Source organism: Lepisma saccharinum, chromosome 18 (assembly GCF_977018435.1).
Source record: "Lepisma saccharinum chromosome 18, izLepSacc3.1, whole genome shotgun sequence".
Lineage (NCBI taxonomy): Eukaryota > Metazoa > Arthropoda > Insecta > Zygentoma > Lepismatidae > Lepisma > Lepisma saccharinum.
The window spans coordinates 9,740,255-9,758,305 of NC_139246.1; the positions used below are offsets into that span (position 1 = coordinate 9,740,255).

Here is an 18,051-nt window from a genome sequence, read left to right on the forward strand (position 1 = left end):
TTGAATAAAATAACAATTTTTTTAAATACATTAACCAAGAGCATTGCCGTCGAGTAGATATTGCAGAGGACATTTTTCTCTGCAGCCGACAGAAGCGAAGAAGGAGGCAGTTTTCGCTACCCTGAAGAGGTAACAAGGGGAGAGGATGCCAATGCAAGGGAAGACTTTGGGACAGTGTGCTACAGGGCTATTCATATGCCTGTTCAGGGGCCCAGTTACCAGTCAGTCCTGCCGGTATATGGCAGTGTTGGCCCATCGGATAGGTAGAAAACAGCTAAATCTCATCTAAAATGAGAATACTATTTCTCTGAAGCAACTAGAGCTACACTGCAAAGTCAAGACTGCCTTGAACTACAAGTGAGACTGGTTAGGTACTAGATGAAAATATAGTTCCTTGGTGAGATTTGTGATTTGGACAAACCTTGCTCCAAAATACTAAGTTGGCAACAGTAGTTCATTTCATAGTAACTGTCTCATGAGCAGTAGTTCTTGCTAGGGGTGTTTGTGGCTAAATCACAGAGTGAAAAAAAAAACACCCCGAAATGAACAAAAATCTAGGTCGAAAGCATGTTTTTTTGGGTTTTGGGGGGGGGGGGTGTAGATGATAACGTCTTAGCAGAAGAATTATCGTACTGATTGCCGATAACACCTTCAATTTGTATTTATCTTACAATTTAGTGCAATATTGTGGCATTTTGTTAAAATTTTATTGAATTAAACATGTAGCATCCATTCTCTACTGTTTTAAAGTACGAGTAAATGCACAAATATGAAGCTTCTTTTGCATTGCAAAAGTTTGGGTTTATCTGGTTACACACATTTAGTAATGAGGCCAATGAACCATTTGGATTTTTATATCGGATTGGCAGAATATCGGTTATTGGTAAATTTTATATTGGTATCGGCCACAATTTCATATCAGTCCATCTATAGAAAATATTATGCAAGGAATATATAAACACTTATTTGAGTTTCACATTTACTTTGTGCACAGATAGGTTAGTTGGGACTGGCATACACTGGGTATGGAACCTGAAACCTCTTGATTACAAGGCGACAATGTTACCACACACACACATGGAAAATGCAGTCCATAAGAGTCCAGTGTGGTTGCCGCATGGTAATGCAGGATTAATAACACATAAGATCGGTAAAATCAAGAAGAGTTTACAGGATTCTGGTTGGAAAACCTGATGGTAAGAGACCTGTAGGAAGGTCAAGACAAAGATGAAGGGATAGCGTTGAGATGGACCTAAAGGAAATCGGTAAGAATGGAAAAGATTGGATTGATCTTGCACAGGAGAGGGACAGATGGAATTCTTGTGGTGCTGCAGCCAAAAACGTTCGGGTTTAGGAAGGCTAGAGAGTTAGTTAAGATCAGTAAAATTATCCCCAAGTTTTAGCACCTAATTAATGCCATGTTCAGCTGATAATCGCTTATCTGTTGATTCACAAATTGTATTGCTTATAAAACTAGTCATCTGCAAAGTGTTCGCATCACCTGAGAATATAGTTTTGTACTGTTGAAAAACTCCAAAGGTAGACACTAACCAATATGCATGTACTTACCACAGGTGTTATCCATAATAAAGTGCATATACAACATTCCTAACATATTGATAAATGGTGCAAATAATACAGAATCAAATATATACAAATACACATTACTTTCTAGTGTTTTAAAAATATGTAGAACACAGCTAATGACGTGACACAAATCCAAAGAAACTTTAAGATAAAAAAATATACATCTTTGTAAGAAACATTTTTGCTATCTTCTCTTAAAATTAAAACATTTTCTGAGCAATTTATATTAAAAACAAATGATGCTTAGGGTTCTACTGGCTTCATACATATGACTTTTTATGTCTTGTCACGACTAAAATTTCAGTGTAGTAAAGACAATGAAAACGGAGTTTGTACTAAAGGCCTGTCACAATCTGATAAAAGTGGAATGCATTTAACTGTGACATTTTACAAAGAAAGTTTCAAGAATTGATACATATAATAATACAAAGCGATGTGAGATTACTACAACTGAGGAGGTCTGGCCTCAACAAAACAATGGAAAAAAAAAATAACAACACACAGTAATCCTCAAAGAAGGGGTTATGGCACATCAATGATCCACTTTCTTATCTTGAATGCACATGTTTATATAACTTCATACCAAACAGCTGCTTAGAAAATAAAACATACAATTGCAGTTGAAATACAATTTTGCAGCTGCACAAATTTCTAGTTTAACAGAATGGATGTAAAAAGCAAACTAAGAAATTTACACAAATCTAGTTCAGTAAAATATGGTACATTTTTATTATGAACATTTATTCAAAGATGTGAAGAGAACTTGTACCTTTTATACACATAGTTCAGCATTAAAAATTATTTTATACAAATATTTCTTATTACCTTAAAATAGCAACATTAGTAATTTTCTCAATATATTTTTTCTTATAAATGAAAAATATAAATTTTAGTAATGTTTGACAATGTGGACATGGTCTGTGTCATTCTGTGAAACTTATTACAAAATTGTGACAATTTTTAGAAAAAGTTTGCTACAATTAATTACAAATTGCACGAGCTCATTAGACATAACAATTGTTACAACAAATGGCAGTGTGTGAGTAACAAATAAAATGCATTAAATAAGCTTACTTTAAACACATTTCTCTAAGCAAAATAATTCTGTGTACTTACTATTTCAGCTAGTTATGAATCTACTAGCTCAACAGTTTGCATTTGCAGATTACATTTTTACAAAACAATGTTTATATATATTCACAACAGGTTTCAATACCACAGCTAAAAGTATGGAGCTTAGCATTACATTTTTGTTAATCTAGAAACCATAAGGGCTTCTGCTTTAGCATTACTTTCTAATAGTTAATTATTAATCAGATCCACTTTCAGAACTAACAATATCTTTAATTCTAGAGTACATTTTCTTAATTTCAGCAAGCTTCTCTTCTTTAATAGCAACTTTAGCACTGTTCATATCCTCACTATATCTCCAGTCTGTTTGACGGCGTGTTCTTCGTCCTAGACAATAAAAATGAAATAATTTAAAAGTTAATCTGTGTAGTTTCTTGTGTCTTCCTCAAGTAAAAAAAAATCATGGGAAAGAAGTAAACAAACTTATGGAAAACAAGTAAAAACCTATGGAAATCAAGCAAAAAAATATGGAAAACAAGTAAAAAAAACTTATGGAAAACAAGTAAAAATAATTATCGAAAACAAGTAAAAATAATTATGGAAAACAAGTAAAAACTTATGAAAAACAAGTAAAAAAACTCATGGAAAACAAGTAAAAAAACTCATGGTAAAGAAGTAAAAAACTTATGGAAAACAATCTCCAGCATATTTTTGGCTTGAGAAAATTCCAGGAATTTCGGCTGATACTGATAACGTACCAATATAAAATTTTAGAAAATGTTCATCTTTAGTACATACGTTTGTACATGTTTCTAGATATCAAAACCAATGTACAAAAAAAAAAAAAAAAATTTCTTTAGTTCTTCTGGGGCAGTCATTTTTTCAACATGGTGCATGGCTTTTCTTGCTCATGTAGCACTTTTCAGAAACCTTAATATCTTAATATCCCTTTTTTACAGCATGGGCTCAAACAGGGCCGTTCATTGAATTTTGACAGTTTTAGGGGTTAAATATCTCAGATGGGTCCTCTTGAAAAATTCTGAAATTTAGCATAAAGGTTGATTGATTTCGTGTTTTAAGTCCACTTTATGCACAGGAAGGCTAATCGGGACTGGACCTACAGTTTAAAGTGGGATCCGAACCATTTGTGCCTCCAACAGGTATCGAACCCGGGACCCCTTCATTGCAAGGCGATGACGCTACCTCTGCACCATCGGGCGGGGGGGGGGGGGGGCTTAGCATAAAGGAATCCCTGCATGAACCTAACTCACAGTAAAAATCTCAACTTTTAGATTCAACTCGTTTTGGTCAATATGAGATAACGTAGGTCACCTAATTTCTGACATTGCGAAGTAAGGTTAAACTAAATCCCATACTTATAATAATGAAGTCTTTTCTTTCTCTTCTTTAATTTGGGTTAAATAAAGGCTCAGAAAATATAGTAACATAAGTAGAGGCACATATTTTTGGTAAATAAAAAAGCAAAATTTCGGTACAAAAACTGAGTCAATTTCGGGTTCAAAAGTGGTAAATAAAATAAAATATCGGTGTTATAGCGGTGAAAAATTGGATGAAAGGTGGTATATAAAAATACATTTTGGTTTTAAAATTGTGAATATAATCCTAAATTTGATTTAAAAACTACACTTATTCCACAGAATTAACATCTCACTTCTAATAGCACATTTATGTAGTTATCAGAGTGTAAAGGAGTCCATTTTTGCTTCTCCAATATTAACAGCAGAATTAATCAATTATCCAGGAATTGCATAACTCTCAGGATAATTCAGACCTCGGAAGGTGTCGTGTCGGTATATAAACGGTAAATTTCGTGTTTAAGAGTTAATTTTGCTTTTTGCAGTTCATTTCTCATTATTTCGTGACAAAACATGGTCACAAAATGCATCTCACACCTTTCAAAAACATGAAAAATTAACACTACAATGTGTTTTTTTCAAATTTCGTTTTTTCGTTAAAAACGAAATATGCATGCCCCTAAACATAAGGTTTTAATACTTGACTTACCAGCAATTGAAATTACAAGATATGACAATTGAAAATCTGCAAAATATCATTGCAAAAGGTTTAAATTATTAGGTATCCATGACCAGTTGGTATTGTCAGCTCCAAAACTGAGCTTCCTCCACATTTTTTTAAATGTAGCAGTGCATGCAGCTTAAGATAGGTAGTGGCATGCCCGGGAATTTTGAAAGGGAGGGGAGGGGGTTACATATACTTTTTTAGTATACAGCCCTGTTTTTGCCACATTATCCTGCCTTTGACGTAATTGTTTATAGAACGCTAGGCCAAAGGTATTGGGTTATGACCCCCACCAACCCCTCCTTGGGCACTCCACTGAAAGTTGACTATTTATCTTGGAGGGTCCAAGCTGGTAGAATATATTATTTTTTGTTTCCTTTATTTTCCGTTTTTTTCCCCCTTCAAGAAAATACATTTGTTGAAGTAGATGTGAGTCATGCACAGTAGAAGATTCAGATGTGTTTTGATAGGATGTGAGGCAAGACTGGAATTGATCTGTGCAATGACAATCTCTGCTGTCATTCTTCCTTTGCCTAATGTGCTGAGAGTAGTGACTTGTGAATGTTTGTTATCTGTGACAGGAAATGGAGTGTTCTGTAATATTTTTAACTGGAGAGGACTGTCATAAATACCTTTTTGGTAAGGTTCCCAAAGACCTAACTAATCTTAAAAAAGTCAGTGAAAATGATAACACTTCTTAGGTCAAGACTACAGATGTATGGCTTAGAGACAATATGCAAATACCATTAAATATAGCTTTTTAAATGGTAAAGTATGTTGTGATCTCCAGAAGTACCGCTTAAAGAAAAAGTTAAGTAAGGGAAATTTTAAAATCAATTTGCATCATATGGTAAGGCAAAAAAGTGTCAAGTAAGCCTTATACCAGTTAAATCAATATGCCTGACATGTTGGAGTAAAATTTTCATATCTGGAGAAAGTGACTCACTTAAATTCAAGAATGGAAATGTTGTCTTTCTGCCAACCCAAGAGAAACTAAAGGAAATGGATGAAGTCTGTTCTGTTTTTGATGTATCTCCTGTTTCAAAATTGAGGAGGCTGACTGCAGAAAAACACTCTTGCCTGTGACATTGTTTGCTCCCCATACTGTGCTTGCAATATTCTCAAAATTTCAGCTGGATTCAGGTTCTCCTTCACAAGGAATTTGATCATACACAGCTGCTTCACAGCTACAGACACACTGCTTGCCAAAATTTTTGCTAACACTACTGTGCATGTGCCATGTGAAATACTCATAAAGAATTAAGGTACATTCTCTGGCAGTTCTATTGTTCTCCAGCAATTTACCACTTTTCTATTCACAATTGTCTCGGTCAACATTGAACGACCCTTGCATGGATATAGCTGAAACAGTTAAAATAACATGAAGAATAACAGAATATTACCTGTGACAATATTCCCCAGATCCAATTCTGCAACATCTGCTTCACTTTCGCGCTTCTTCTTCAATTTCTTGCACTTCTCAAGGGTTGGACGTCCTGAAAATCAATATCTTATGCATCAATATGAGCTAAATAGCTTTGTTCAACATTATTACCAAAAAACAAGTATGTAGCACATACAGTGTGTTTTAGAAGTTCAGCAGGATTCTAAAAAGCTATAACTTTGAAGTAATAGGTTTATTACCACGAAATATTGTCTTTTTTTTTTACACAAGAGGAAAATTTAAAATTTTGTTCTGCCCACACTGCTGAATGATGTGTGTGCAAGCGATCACGTGATTCCAAGATGGCATTGATGCAGGAAAAGTGCGTGTTATGGCTTGCCAAGTTAAAAATCTTGTGTTTTGTTGCAGAGAAGGTTCCAAACAACATTTGGAAAAAACACCTCCAGCGGTGACAAGTACTGAGAGATGGTACGAAAAGTTTAAGGCTACGGGAAGTGTAGCAGATTTGTCACGTAGTGTGAGGCCAAGAACGAGAAATGATGTTGTGGATGCAGTGCAGGAGAGTGTGCAACAGAGTGCAATGAAATCTCTTAGACGAAGATCCTTGGAACTCGAGTGGCGAGGTCTATGTTACACACTATGTTACGCAAGAAAGTGAAAGCCAGGCCCTACAAGTTGAGATTTGTGCACAATCTGATAGAAGAGGACTGTGGCATGAGGAAGGAATTTTGTGCATTAATGTTAGCCCGATTAAATGGTAATGGGGTGACCTCTCATTCTTTTCTCTGATGAGGCCACGTCCCATGTTTCGGGAAACATGAATAGACACAATTGGCGAATTTGGGAGGTTGAGAATCCACATGAGTCCGAGACACATAAGCGGGATAGCCCAAAACTCAATGTGTGGTGTGCAGTTTTCATGGACCACCTCATTCTTCTTCTAGGAGGACACGGTGAATGGCGCCAGCTACCTTAACATGTTACAGACATATCTTGTTCCGGAACTTCAGAGGATAGGCATCATCAATTATGGTGCCCCAAACACTTTGACCTTGAAGTTTGTGGGTTTCTTGATGGTCAATTTGGGGAGAGATGGATTGGCTTCAGAGTACTCACACATTGACCCGCAAGGTCACCAGACCTTACACCTTGCAATTACTGGCTATGGGGACATGTCAAGACCCGGGTGCACAGAAACTGGCAGGTGTTGTCGACCTGAAGTTCAAGATACGTGATGCGATTCACAACATTCCGGACGAGCACCATCAGAAAGCAATTCTCGGATTCAAACTAAGATTGCAAGTGTGTTTGGAAGTAAATTGTGCCAAGCTGGAGACCTGGCGATGAACCAAACCAAATCAAACATTAATTTTTGAAGTTTCCTCTGTGTAACAAACAATATTTTCTTGCAATAAACGTATTACTTTCAAAGTTATAGGTTTCTAGAATCCTGCAGAACTTTTAAAACACACTGTATGTAACAGTTTATCATTACATATTTGGTAGATAAAAATACAAAAATAGAAGGAAGTTAAGTTGCACTAATGAGAGATTGTGTTCTCAGGCTTAAAACTGATTACAAGTGCATGGAGGAATTGTATTGTCAGCTGGAATTACCACCAGGCATGGATTTATATACGGTACGTGAAAGTCCAGCACTAACAATATCCTGAGCCTCTCCCCCTCCCACGCATATGCAATTTCTTTGTAACTTGGATGATAAAATCAAATTAGTTTTCACTTACTTTGCATGAGAGTTGGTTGACTTACAATCTACATATAATACCGTATTACACCACAAAATGATTGCAAATATTTTGGAAAAAAGTAGGGTGTGATCAACATAAGTTTTTGTTTTTTGATTGTGCCAGTATTACTGGCACTTTATTTATCACTAAGTAAACTGTCTTTGGTGCAAGATTAGGATGCACGGAATACTCCTCAATATGCATTCAAACTGAACAATCCAAATCAATGCACTTCATTTATTCATGACAGTTTAGTGAACATTTTTCTGCATGAAAAAGTTAAGATATTAGTTGCTAGTGATATGTGCAATATAGTCGAAAAAATTCACTTGTGAAAATTTACTAGTGTTACAAAGTACAGATTTACAAAATGTAACCTTACATGTCCGAAAACTCTGTGCTGCTATAATTGGTTTCGTTATATGACAAACCAATTTTTTGGACTGGATAAATTAGGGTGCAACGATTATGTGGTGAAATACAGTATTTGAGTGGATTTTAAAGTTTAAGAAAGTGTTCATTACAATTCAAAGCTTTTGTTTTAATTCTTAACTCTATCTGTACGCAAGGAAAAGGTTCAGATTTATATGTTTCGAGCCCCAAACACATCATTACATGGATCGCCACTAAAGACAATTTCAGCCATAACATTTACACCAAGTCATGTCCAATAATTAGAACGTTTTTAAAAATATTTGCAACCAGTGCTTTCTCTCCACCGATATACAACAATATGCCATACGCGCATCTTTTCTGAGGAGGGTATGGCATATAGTATTCCAGGGCACGAAATATCCGGTCGCCATTGGCGACCAAAAAGTTTGGGGCTGGCGACTAAACTTTTCTAGTTTCAAATGTGAGTCAAACATGCCCAAACATCTCAATCCAATGTTCGTACATGGTTTTGGAAAGCGAGCCGATTGAAAACCCCGTGTCCACTCAACGCCAACCCCATCTTACAAATTTATTTAATGTAGCATACTATGTAGCTAAACATGAGAAGCCATTTAAAGACTTTGTAGATCTGCTGTGTTTGGCAGGAAAATTAAGTGTGAGTGTTCTACATAAGTATGGCAATGAAAAGCAATGCAGAGAATTTATTCATTTCATAGCTGAATCTTTGAAGTTAGATCTAGTGGAGAAAATAAAAAAAAAAGTATATACATCAGCCTTCTGATGGATGGATCCACACATAGAGCATCAGTCGAGCATGTTCGATACGTGGATGCAAATTATGGTCACATCGAAGAGGACCTTTTAGGAGTAATAGAGCTTCCAAACTCTACTTCTGCTGGTTACTTCACAGCCATAACTGATTATTTAGATAAGACAATAGGTTCAAATAAATACAGAAACAAGTATTACATTGTAGGCTTGGGTACTGATGGTGCAGCAAATATGGTCGGGCACAAATCAGGATTGACTGTGCAAATGAAAGCTATTTGTAATAAAATGATAAATATTCACTGCCTTGCACACCGTTTGCAGTTAGCTGTGTTGGAGTTAAATATCGTAGAGTGATTAGGAATATTTTTCAGTTTTATCATGGCTCTGCTAAAGACTTCACCTCTTGAGAGAAACGTCAGAAGTTATAGGAGAAGAAAGTCCAAAACTGAGTGATATCCACACTATTAGGTGGTTAGCCAGCAAATAAAGTGCTGTAAGAGATCTCTTGCAATCATGGAAAGCTGTTGTGACCCATCTTGACCATGTGGCCCATGGAAAAAACAATGATGGCGCTAAAGCTAAGGGTTTGCTGAAAAGTTTGAAGCAATTTAAATTTGTTAAGCTTCTGTATTTCTTTTAGGATTTTTACAGGAAACTGAACCCTTTAAGCGTGGCACTAAAAAATAAGAATCTTTTGATTTCATCTCTGAAAATAAGTATTGAACACTGTATTTCAGTTTTGGCTGACCTGGAATCTAATGTTGGACCAAGAGAACAAGATTTCTTGGACCATGTATCAATTTCAGGGAAGATCAGGGATGTGCAGCTCACAAACATTCAAAATGGAGAGCAAGAGTTTCAGACTGTTAGAGGAAACTTAATTAACAATGCGAAGGTGTACATCACAGAAAGATTGCAATCTATATCAACAGATGTGATTGCATGTCTGCATGTTTTCGACACCTTGGGTTGGCCTCCCAAAGAAAATATTCTTCAGTAGCTCTACATGTACTTGAACCTGAGCCTCTATAATGATGAAGTGGATGTTCTGTTAGCAGAGTGGACAGAATACAAACTTTTGTTTCCTTCTCTGACTTTGAATCAGATGGTGGAGAAGATTCACAGAACTCTCTGAAGACTGAGACACTGGATGATTTGCTCTGAGTTTCAGTAAATGGACCCCCTCTGTCAGTGTTTAGCCCAGCAGCTGCAATTAATAAGTGGTACTTCAGTGTAGAACGACAGCGCTACACAAACATTAATTCCTAAGGTATGTTCTTTTTAATAATTTCTCATATTTTTATATCAGTAAAATAGTGGCGACCAAAGATTTTAGTCCGGCGACTGACTTCAAAATTGAAATTTCATGCCCTGTAGTATTCATTAATTTAAACATCTGTTCAGGAGGAACATGCTTGCAGCAACATCAAGTATAAAAAGGCCTCAGTCCTATCTGGTTTTTAACAGTTCTATAGTGACACATAATTTCCTCGATTTGTATTTCCACCTCTCCCTAGCTTTCCTTAACTTACCTTTAATGCCACTTTCCTCCAGCAACTTCAGAAGACAATCAGCTTTTTTTCTATCGCTTTTACAGTCTTTCCATAGTTCTGCATAGTTCTTCACTCTAATTCCTGCAGTACTTAAATACTGCTTTAGTCTCTCTATTTTCTTAGCTCCTTTTGACTGAAAAAAAAATGTTATGCATAAAAAACACAAATTATCAACATACCAATACTGCTCTCTATTTAACTTAAAAGTATATATTAATGCAAGTTCTGTCTAAAAATATAGTTAAATTGTGCATCACTATTTCATGTTGCCTTGGTGGCCGACTCACGATAAACCATGAAGGGCTCCAGGTTTGAATCCTGCCTGGGTGTGGGCATTATTTTATGTACGTTCTTTTATCAAATTCATCATTTCATCATTATGATTAACAAAAAATGTCAGGAATAATGAGGCAAAATAAGAAAAATATGAACTCTAATTACATTTAATATTATTTTATATTTCTTACGTATTGGCGAAAAGGTCTTATCTTTCTGCCCTGTGGGTAATTTGGTTTCAATTTTCTGGTTTCATTACTGCTCTATCATATACGAAGTACAGTGGAAACTCGATTTTACATTTCTCAGGGAACCAAGCAAAAAAAGAAAAAAATGTAAAATCGAGGAAAATTTTATAACATTTTGTTATGTTCAGACCATCAACATTGCGGGTAAATGTAAAATCTGTGAACGTATAATCTGAGTTCCACTGTGCTCACCAAAACTGGAGATTTTCAAAATGTTCGCAGCAGCAATCTCTATCATCAGCTGTAGAAGAAACACAGTGTACGTACAAGCGACACTAGACTACCGCTGAAAAAATTCTGAAACTTTCCAGTAACTGGAGAGTCTTTCCCATTACTTCCTCATTTGAAGAGGGCTATTATATTTTGACTGGTTTCTACTGGGTGCATTTCTCCTCTTTGGAAGTGGTGAAGCAGTCAAAGTGTCATACAAGTGTTTTTATATGTTTTGAGCTAGCCAATTTACAAATTTACTATGCAAGGACATGAAAGAGTGCCAGAAGTGATGATGATTTCAACACTAAATGAAAAAAAAAACACTCAGCAGACAAAATAAATGGTTGATATTTTGCAATCTGTTTGCATGATGCTCAGAGACCAACATGCTGCATCCTTTGTCTGATGAGCAAATCCATTTTCCTTCAATTTTGATGTACAGTATACGTACATATATTTTATAAATTGACTGATGTAAAATTTTAACTGACACTGTAAAAGTAGAAACATAAAATTTACTGGTGTGTTATGAAATGACAAACATTCTACAAAGAAACAGATTGGATTTCTTTGTTTTCTTTCATTTGCTGCTTAAACTCCACTTTATGCAGAGATAAGACTAATATGGACTGGACTACAGTTTAAAGTGGGATCTGAACCACAGTGCAATCCCACACATTTTATTTCACGGCACCCTTAGTGGTTCAAGACATTTCCACAGTACCCGTCAGGATGTAGGCCTATCTAACACTTGCAATGCTCAGTTAGCGTGGTTAGGTTGCTTGCCTGAAGTTAGAAAATAAACACATACTTCAAATTCAGAAACATTTTGTGTGTAAAAAGTACTAAATAAGCACATACAGCATGTATCAAAAGTCCTTGAACACTTTAAAAAAATTATTATAGCCAAACGAGTAGCATTACAAAGTAACAAAGTATATCATTTTAAAGAGTAAAGTTGTTAAGTGTTTTCTCATTGCAGGTGTTATGTGTAGTTCCATATATCATTGCTAGGTGGTGTCATAATCGAGTTGGCACTTTCTGGAGCTGGTCTTTGCCTTTAGGATATAACTTTTGCACTAACTGTAGTCTGTACAGTTTCATGTTTAATTTTTTACGCAAAACACGCCACACAGTCATTGTTGACATTTCCAACTCACGTGAAGCTCTGCGTATAGATTTTCTCGGACTCCTTGTGAAAGCTATTTTCACTCACAACTGGCCGAACACTTCTCTTCTTGACACACAAACACCCAGTTTCAACAAACTTTACATGCCAATTGTAGATTGCCTTCCTGGTTGGTGCTGCTTTCCCGCACATCATCCTAAATTTTCGTTGGACATCCGTTGCACTCTTTGTTTTGTCAAATTCTAGAATGCAGAAAGCCTTCTCAGCTCCAGAAAGTGCCATCTTGATTATGACACCACCTAGTGATAATATATGGAACTAGACATAACACCTGCAATGAGAATAAAACTTACAACTTTTCTCTTTGAAATGATGCACTTTGTCACTTTGTAATGCTACTCGTTTGGCTACAATATTTTTTTAAAAGTGTTCCCGGACTTTTGGTGCATGCTGTATTTGGGGAACTATCATATAATTTGACTGAAAATATTGGAACATTTCGCGGTGCATCTGCAAAGCCAGCCACAGCACCCTGCACACTTTGGGAACCACTGCTGTAGGCCAATCCCCTGAACATTTGAAGCCATGATGATTAAATGGAAGAAGACGGCAAGCCGGACAGATCACAATGACGATGAAGGAAGGAAGTTGGCAGAAGATTGTGACAGATGGTGAGCTCCTTGTAAAACCTTGACATCAATCCTTAGAAAAGGATCGGAATAAGTAAGTGAAGGTAACAAACCTTCTTTGACTGGTTTAAACACAGCCTATTTCTACGTGCCCAAGAAAGTAACAACTTTTAACTGACAGCTCTGAATTTGCGGTGCTGTGAATAAGAACATTTGTTCACCTTGATGTCTTCTACAAGCTGTGTAAGTTCTCGGAGACAATAGTAAAATTACGCAAACTATGAAGGATATTTATAGAAACATGCAATTTGATCACTACTGATATAAGTAGATATTGATAGTACAGAACTGATTAACATGTTCCATCCTTGGGAATTCCGGAGTTAAAGACACTTGAGTACTTGTTAACCTTTAGTGATCTACTAAATACAGCAGGTCCGAAAAGGAACTCTGGGCTTTCGAACATGAGTATACTATTTTTGTTGCAGCATACAATGACAATGGTGATTTGAGTGAAATTGAGAAGCGAGAACAAGCAAGTTTTATTTCACACATTCCTCACCAGATAGCAGCAGCATCACATACTTGTTCAGTATGTCATGGAACCCATGCAACCCATTCCCAGAGAGAAAGATACAGAGCAGGTTCCATTCATTGGTCTCAGTCAAGTCACGATTTTGACCCAATTGATTTTTTATTAAATGTTGTCGATCGGCCGAACACCTTTCACTCGTTTATTTTGTCACTTTTTATATTCGTACTTAGCTATTGTGCATTGCGAAACATTGTTTAAGGTGACATTTTGCTTTTCTGATGAAAATAATGTCAATAACAGTAATTATTGTTTGTCCTTTTCTCGCTTCCTTAAGACACAATATGGCATGTACAGCTTCAGTAGTATCAGTGGGTGTACAGTGTTTCCAACTTTCTTAACCAAAAAATGACCATCCCCAAAAACCATTCCCGGATAGCCCCATAAACCATTCACGGTAAGGTTAGGTTAGGCAAATATAGTTAAAATTTTGGGTCGTAGTAATATCGAGAAGGTATTTTTCGTTTTCATCTTCTTGCAAAACAACTGCGCCGTTGGAAACACTGACAGGAGATTAGGTCATCATCATCTGGTTCATGTAGACCAAGGAAGGAACAGCAACGGTAATTGTGCGTCGGATAAATATTTTTTGTGAAAAACACATAATTTACAGCTCCAGCAGATTCTACAGTGGCTCAGTCGGTAACGCGTCTGACTACCATGCTAAAGGTCCCGGGTTCGATCCCCGGCCGGTTCAAATCCGGGAACTTTTCTAACGTTGGAAGCGGCTCCGGCACCCACCCAGCGTCGAATGACATGGGTACCTGGGGGAAACCCTGGGGGGTAAAGGCGGTCAGGGGCGTGATGCTGATCACATCACCCCCACTCACAACCGGATGAAGAAAGTGTGGGGCGTTACTCCCACACCCCCTATACGCCTTCATGGCGTGGTGCTAAGCACAAGGGAGCACTTTACCTTTTTTTTTTTTTTAGTAGATTCTACGATGACAGAAAATATCTCCACGAAGTATCCAAATGCTAGAAAAACTCATTCCAGTAAGTACTTTCTTGTGTAAAAATGAAGAAATCCGTTATTCCGATTGACAACTTTTTACAATTTTTTTTGTTTTGGGCAGCATAAAAGACACTGTGTATCAAGAAAGTATCCAGTCACTCGATCACCTGCTCCAAAAAATATCACATCCTTTGATGAAATTCCCGTGGATATGTTTAAATGGTGCACCCATTGAATTACACAAAGGTAATGCAATTTGGAACATTGTACTTCCATAAAATTACGCACAAGCATGATTCAGAATCTAAAAAAATAACTTGAATCCAAAACCCAGAGTTCTTTTTCGGACACCCTGTATACAAAATGCAACTATACTTTGTCCATGCAGCAAACCATATGATAGGGAACACAAGCACTTATCAGCTAAAAATAAACAATTTTTAAAAAAAACTTACAAGCCACTTACCTGCCCACCACCTCTTGACCTTCTCTCCGTTTTGTTTTTTGAGTCATCATCACTCGAGTCAGAATTACTATCTCCCTTTCGTTTTGAGCTGGATGACTTTCTCTGGCGTTTCACTTTTCTTTCTTCTACCTTATCATTTGATTTCTTCCTCTTTCTACTCTTCTCAGCTGTTTTACTTAGGGCCTCGTCACTGCTATCATCACTTGAGCTATCACTCTTCTTAGCTTTATTATCCATTCTAGCAAGGGGTTTATCATCATCTGGCGAGTCTGATGAACTATTCACCTGAGCTTTAATTTGCTTCTTTGAAGATGGAAGTTCTTTTTTGTTGGTGATCTTCTTGTCTTCCTTTTCCTTGGGGCTATAACTGTTGCTATCAGAGTCTATATCACTATTTGAAGTATTACTTTCCTGTTTCTTTTTCATAGGCTTTGTTTTGTCAGAAGTATTTTTCTCTCTTGGTTTATCTTCTTCATCACTACTGGCATTCCTTGATGAAATGTCACTTTCTGATTTCTTCTTTTCTGATTTCAAAACACTTGCATTTTTCTTCTTACTTAATGGCTTGAAATCACTATCAGAATTATCACTATTATCTACAGATGATGTCTTTCCAGTGTGCTTTGGGGAATCTTGCTTCACAGAACTTAGAGGACAATTGTCACTGTCTGAAGAATCAGAATCTGCAGCTTTCTTTTTAGTACTATTAACTTTGGACGATTTTTGTGAGTTTCGTTTGACTGAACTCAAGGTGCAATTGTCACTATCTGCAGAATCAGAATCACTATTGTCCACAGCTGACTTCTTTCCAGTACTATTTTTAGCAACTTTTTGAGATTTTTGTTTCACAGAAATCAATGTAACGTTATCACTGTCTTCAGAATCAGGTTCAAATTTTATCTTTTGATTTGCACCAGTGTGTGGAAGGTGTTTCAACCTCTTCCCTTTGCTTTCCACACCACTATCACTTGCAATTTTCTTTCTTACAGCTTGTTTAGATTGTTTGCTATCCTTTACAGCTTCTTTGTCACTGTCTGAAGAATAGCTTGTTTCCTTTTTAATCGTACGTTGTATATTCTTATTTTTACTAGCATGTTTGTCATCTACATCTGAAGTTGGATCTTCATCTTCCTTCTTCACAACAGCTTGTTTGGAACCAGAACATTTTTTGGATTTATCCAATGATTCTTTATCACTGTCTGAAAAATCACTCTCTTCTTTTTTAATCTTCCTATCGATTTCGCTACCTGATGAACTATTTGCATAATCTTTAACATTCCATGCCCTATATGAAGACTTTGGTTTACTTTTCTTCTGTGAAACATGTATTTTATAAACTGAAGAATCACTTTTTCTACCTGCACTTGTATTCAACTTCTTACTTACAATTACATCTTTCTTCACTCCCTTAATCTTTCCTTTTGCATTAGGTTCATCTGAATCACTATCATCACTTATATCTTTCTTCATTCCCTTAATTTTTGTTTTTGTAGTAACTACAGGTTCATCTGAATCACTATCATCACTTATACCTTTCTTCATTCCCTTAATCTTTGCTTTTGTAGTAACTACAGGTTCATCAGAATCACTATCATCACTTTTATCTTTCTTCACTCCCTTAATTTTTGCTTTTGTAGTAACTACAGGTTCATCAGAATCACTATCATCACTAGAATATTCTTTCCGGTTCACTTTGCGCTTGGATTTAGGCTTAAGTTTTGATTTTCGCTGAACCTTTAGACTCTGTTCCTCAAAATCACTATCAGCACCTTCCGAGCCAGACGAAATATCATTCAACACTGATTCTATTTCATCACTTTTAACTGCACTGGATCTATTTTTATTCATATTTGCTGCATGCTTTTTATTGGTTATCGGTTCATCATCACTGGAAGACGAACCATCTGATGCTATCTTTGCTATTTTATCAGTTCTCTTTCTCTCAAGATTCCCACTAACTTTCTTTTTACTTTTATGTGGACTCCTCTTATCTCTTTCCAAATTATCTTCATCTGAAGATTCAAGTTGTAATTTCATTTTCTGACCACTCCGTTTACATTTTACTTCGGTACCAGAATCATCACCAGAGCTTGTATCCATTTTCTCCATCCCAAAGCAAGAACTCAATGGCTCATTTCTGAAAGTACAATTAAAAAACTGAAATTTAATGAGGTAACAAGAAACACACAAAATTTATACAGACCGTCTTGAGCCTAGAGTCCTGATACATGGTTTGGAAATTTAATAGTGACAACACTGCTGTACATTCGAGGGCCACTATTTATATTTTGAGCCTTGGCAACACTGATTGAAGTTAGGCGCAATTTGACGTTTGCACGGAATCGTCTGGCATTATTGACCATAACGTACTTCAAATGTTTTGTCAATAGCTTGATTTGTGTTGTTTATGTTGCCTTGGAGATTGCGCGACAACAATAAAATGGAATTAACTCGTGAACATTTTTGTGTGATGATTTTTTATGATTTTCGACGTGGATTATCAAGACAAGAGTGCATCGATCAACTTACTTCCACATTTGGCGATGAAGCCCCATCCTTTGCCACTGTGAAACGCTGGTATAACGAATTTAATCGTGGCCGCCATTCGCTCACCGACGAGATTCGCAAAGGTCGTCCAAAATCAGTTGTTGTTCAAGAAAACATTGATGCTGTGCAAAACCTAATACTGCAAGATTGTCATGTGACATACTGTGAGATTGAGGCAACCATAGGCATTAGTTCCACCAGCATATATAAAATATTACATGATCATTTAGCTGTGAGAAAGGTATGTTCTCGTTGGATCCCACACAATTTGACAAAAACTCAAAAAGACGCTCGCCTCAATTGGTGCAAACAAATGCTCAATAAATACAATCGTGGTGCTTCAAAAGACGTATATAAGATTGTAACAGGTGACGAATCATGGATATATGCATATGAGCCGGAATGTAAACAGCAGTCGACTGTAT

General features: G+C 36.5%; 1 protein-coding gene across 2 annotated transcripts in view; it reads right to left on the reverse strand.

The window, feature by feature from the left end:
* Nucleotides 1-594: 594 nt before the first annotated feature.
* LOC146002376 (uncharacterized) overlaps nt 595-18,051 on the reverse strand; it is a 33,080-nt gene continuing 15,623 nt past the window's right edge. For both annotated transcript variants that reach the window (XM_083140105.1, XM_083140106.1), the window contains exons 2-5: nt 15,080-17,216; nt 10,551-10,704; nt 6,102-6,194; nt 595-3,045 (exon numbers count right to left, since the gene is read on the reverse strand). In XM_083140105.1, the coding sequence (XP_082996231.1) occupies nt 2,897-3,045; nt 6,102-6,194; nt 10,551-10,704; nt 15,080-17,188 (2,505 nt within the window). In that variant the 5' untranslated portion in view covers nt 17,189-17,216 and the 3' untranslated portion in view covers nt 595-2,896. The remainder of the gene's footprint in view (nt 3,046-6,101; nt 6,195-10,550; nt 10,705-15,079; nt 17,217-18,051) is intronic.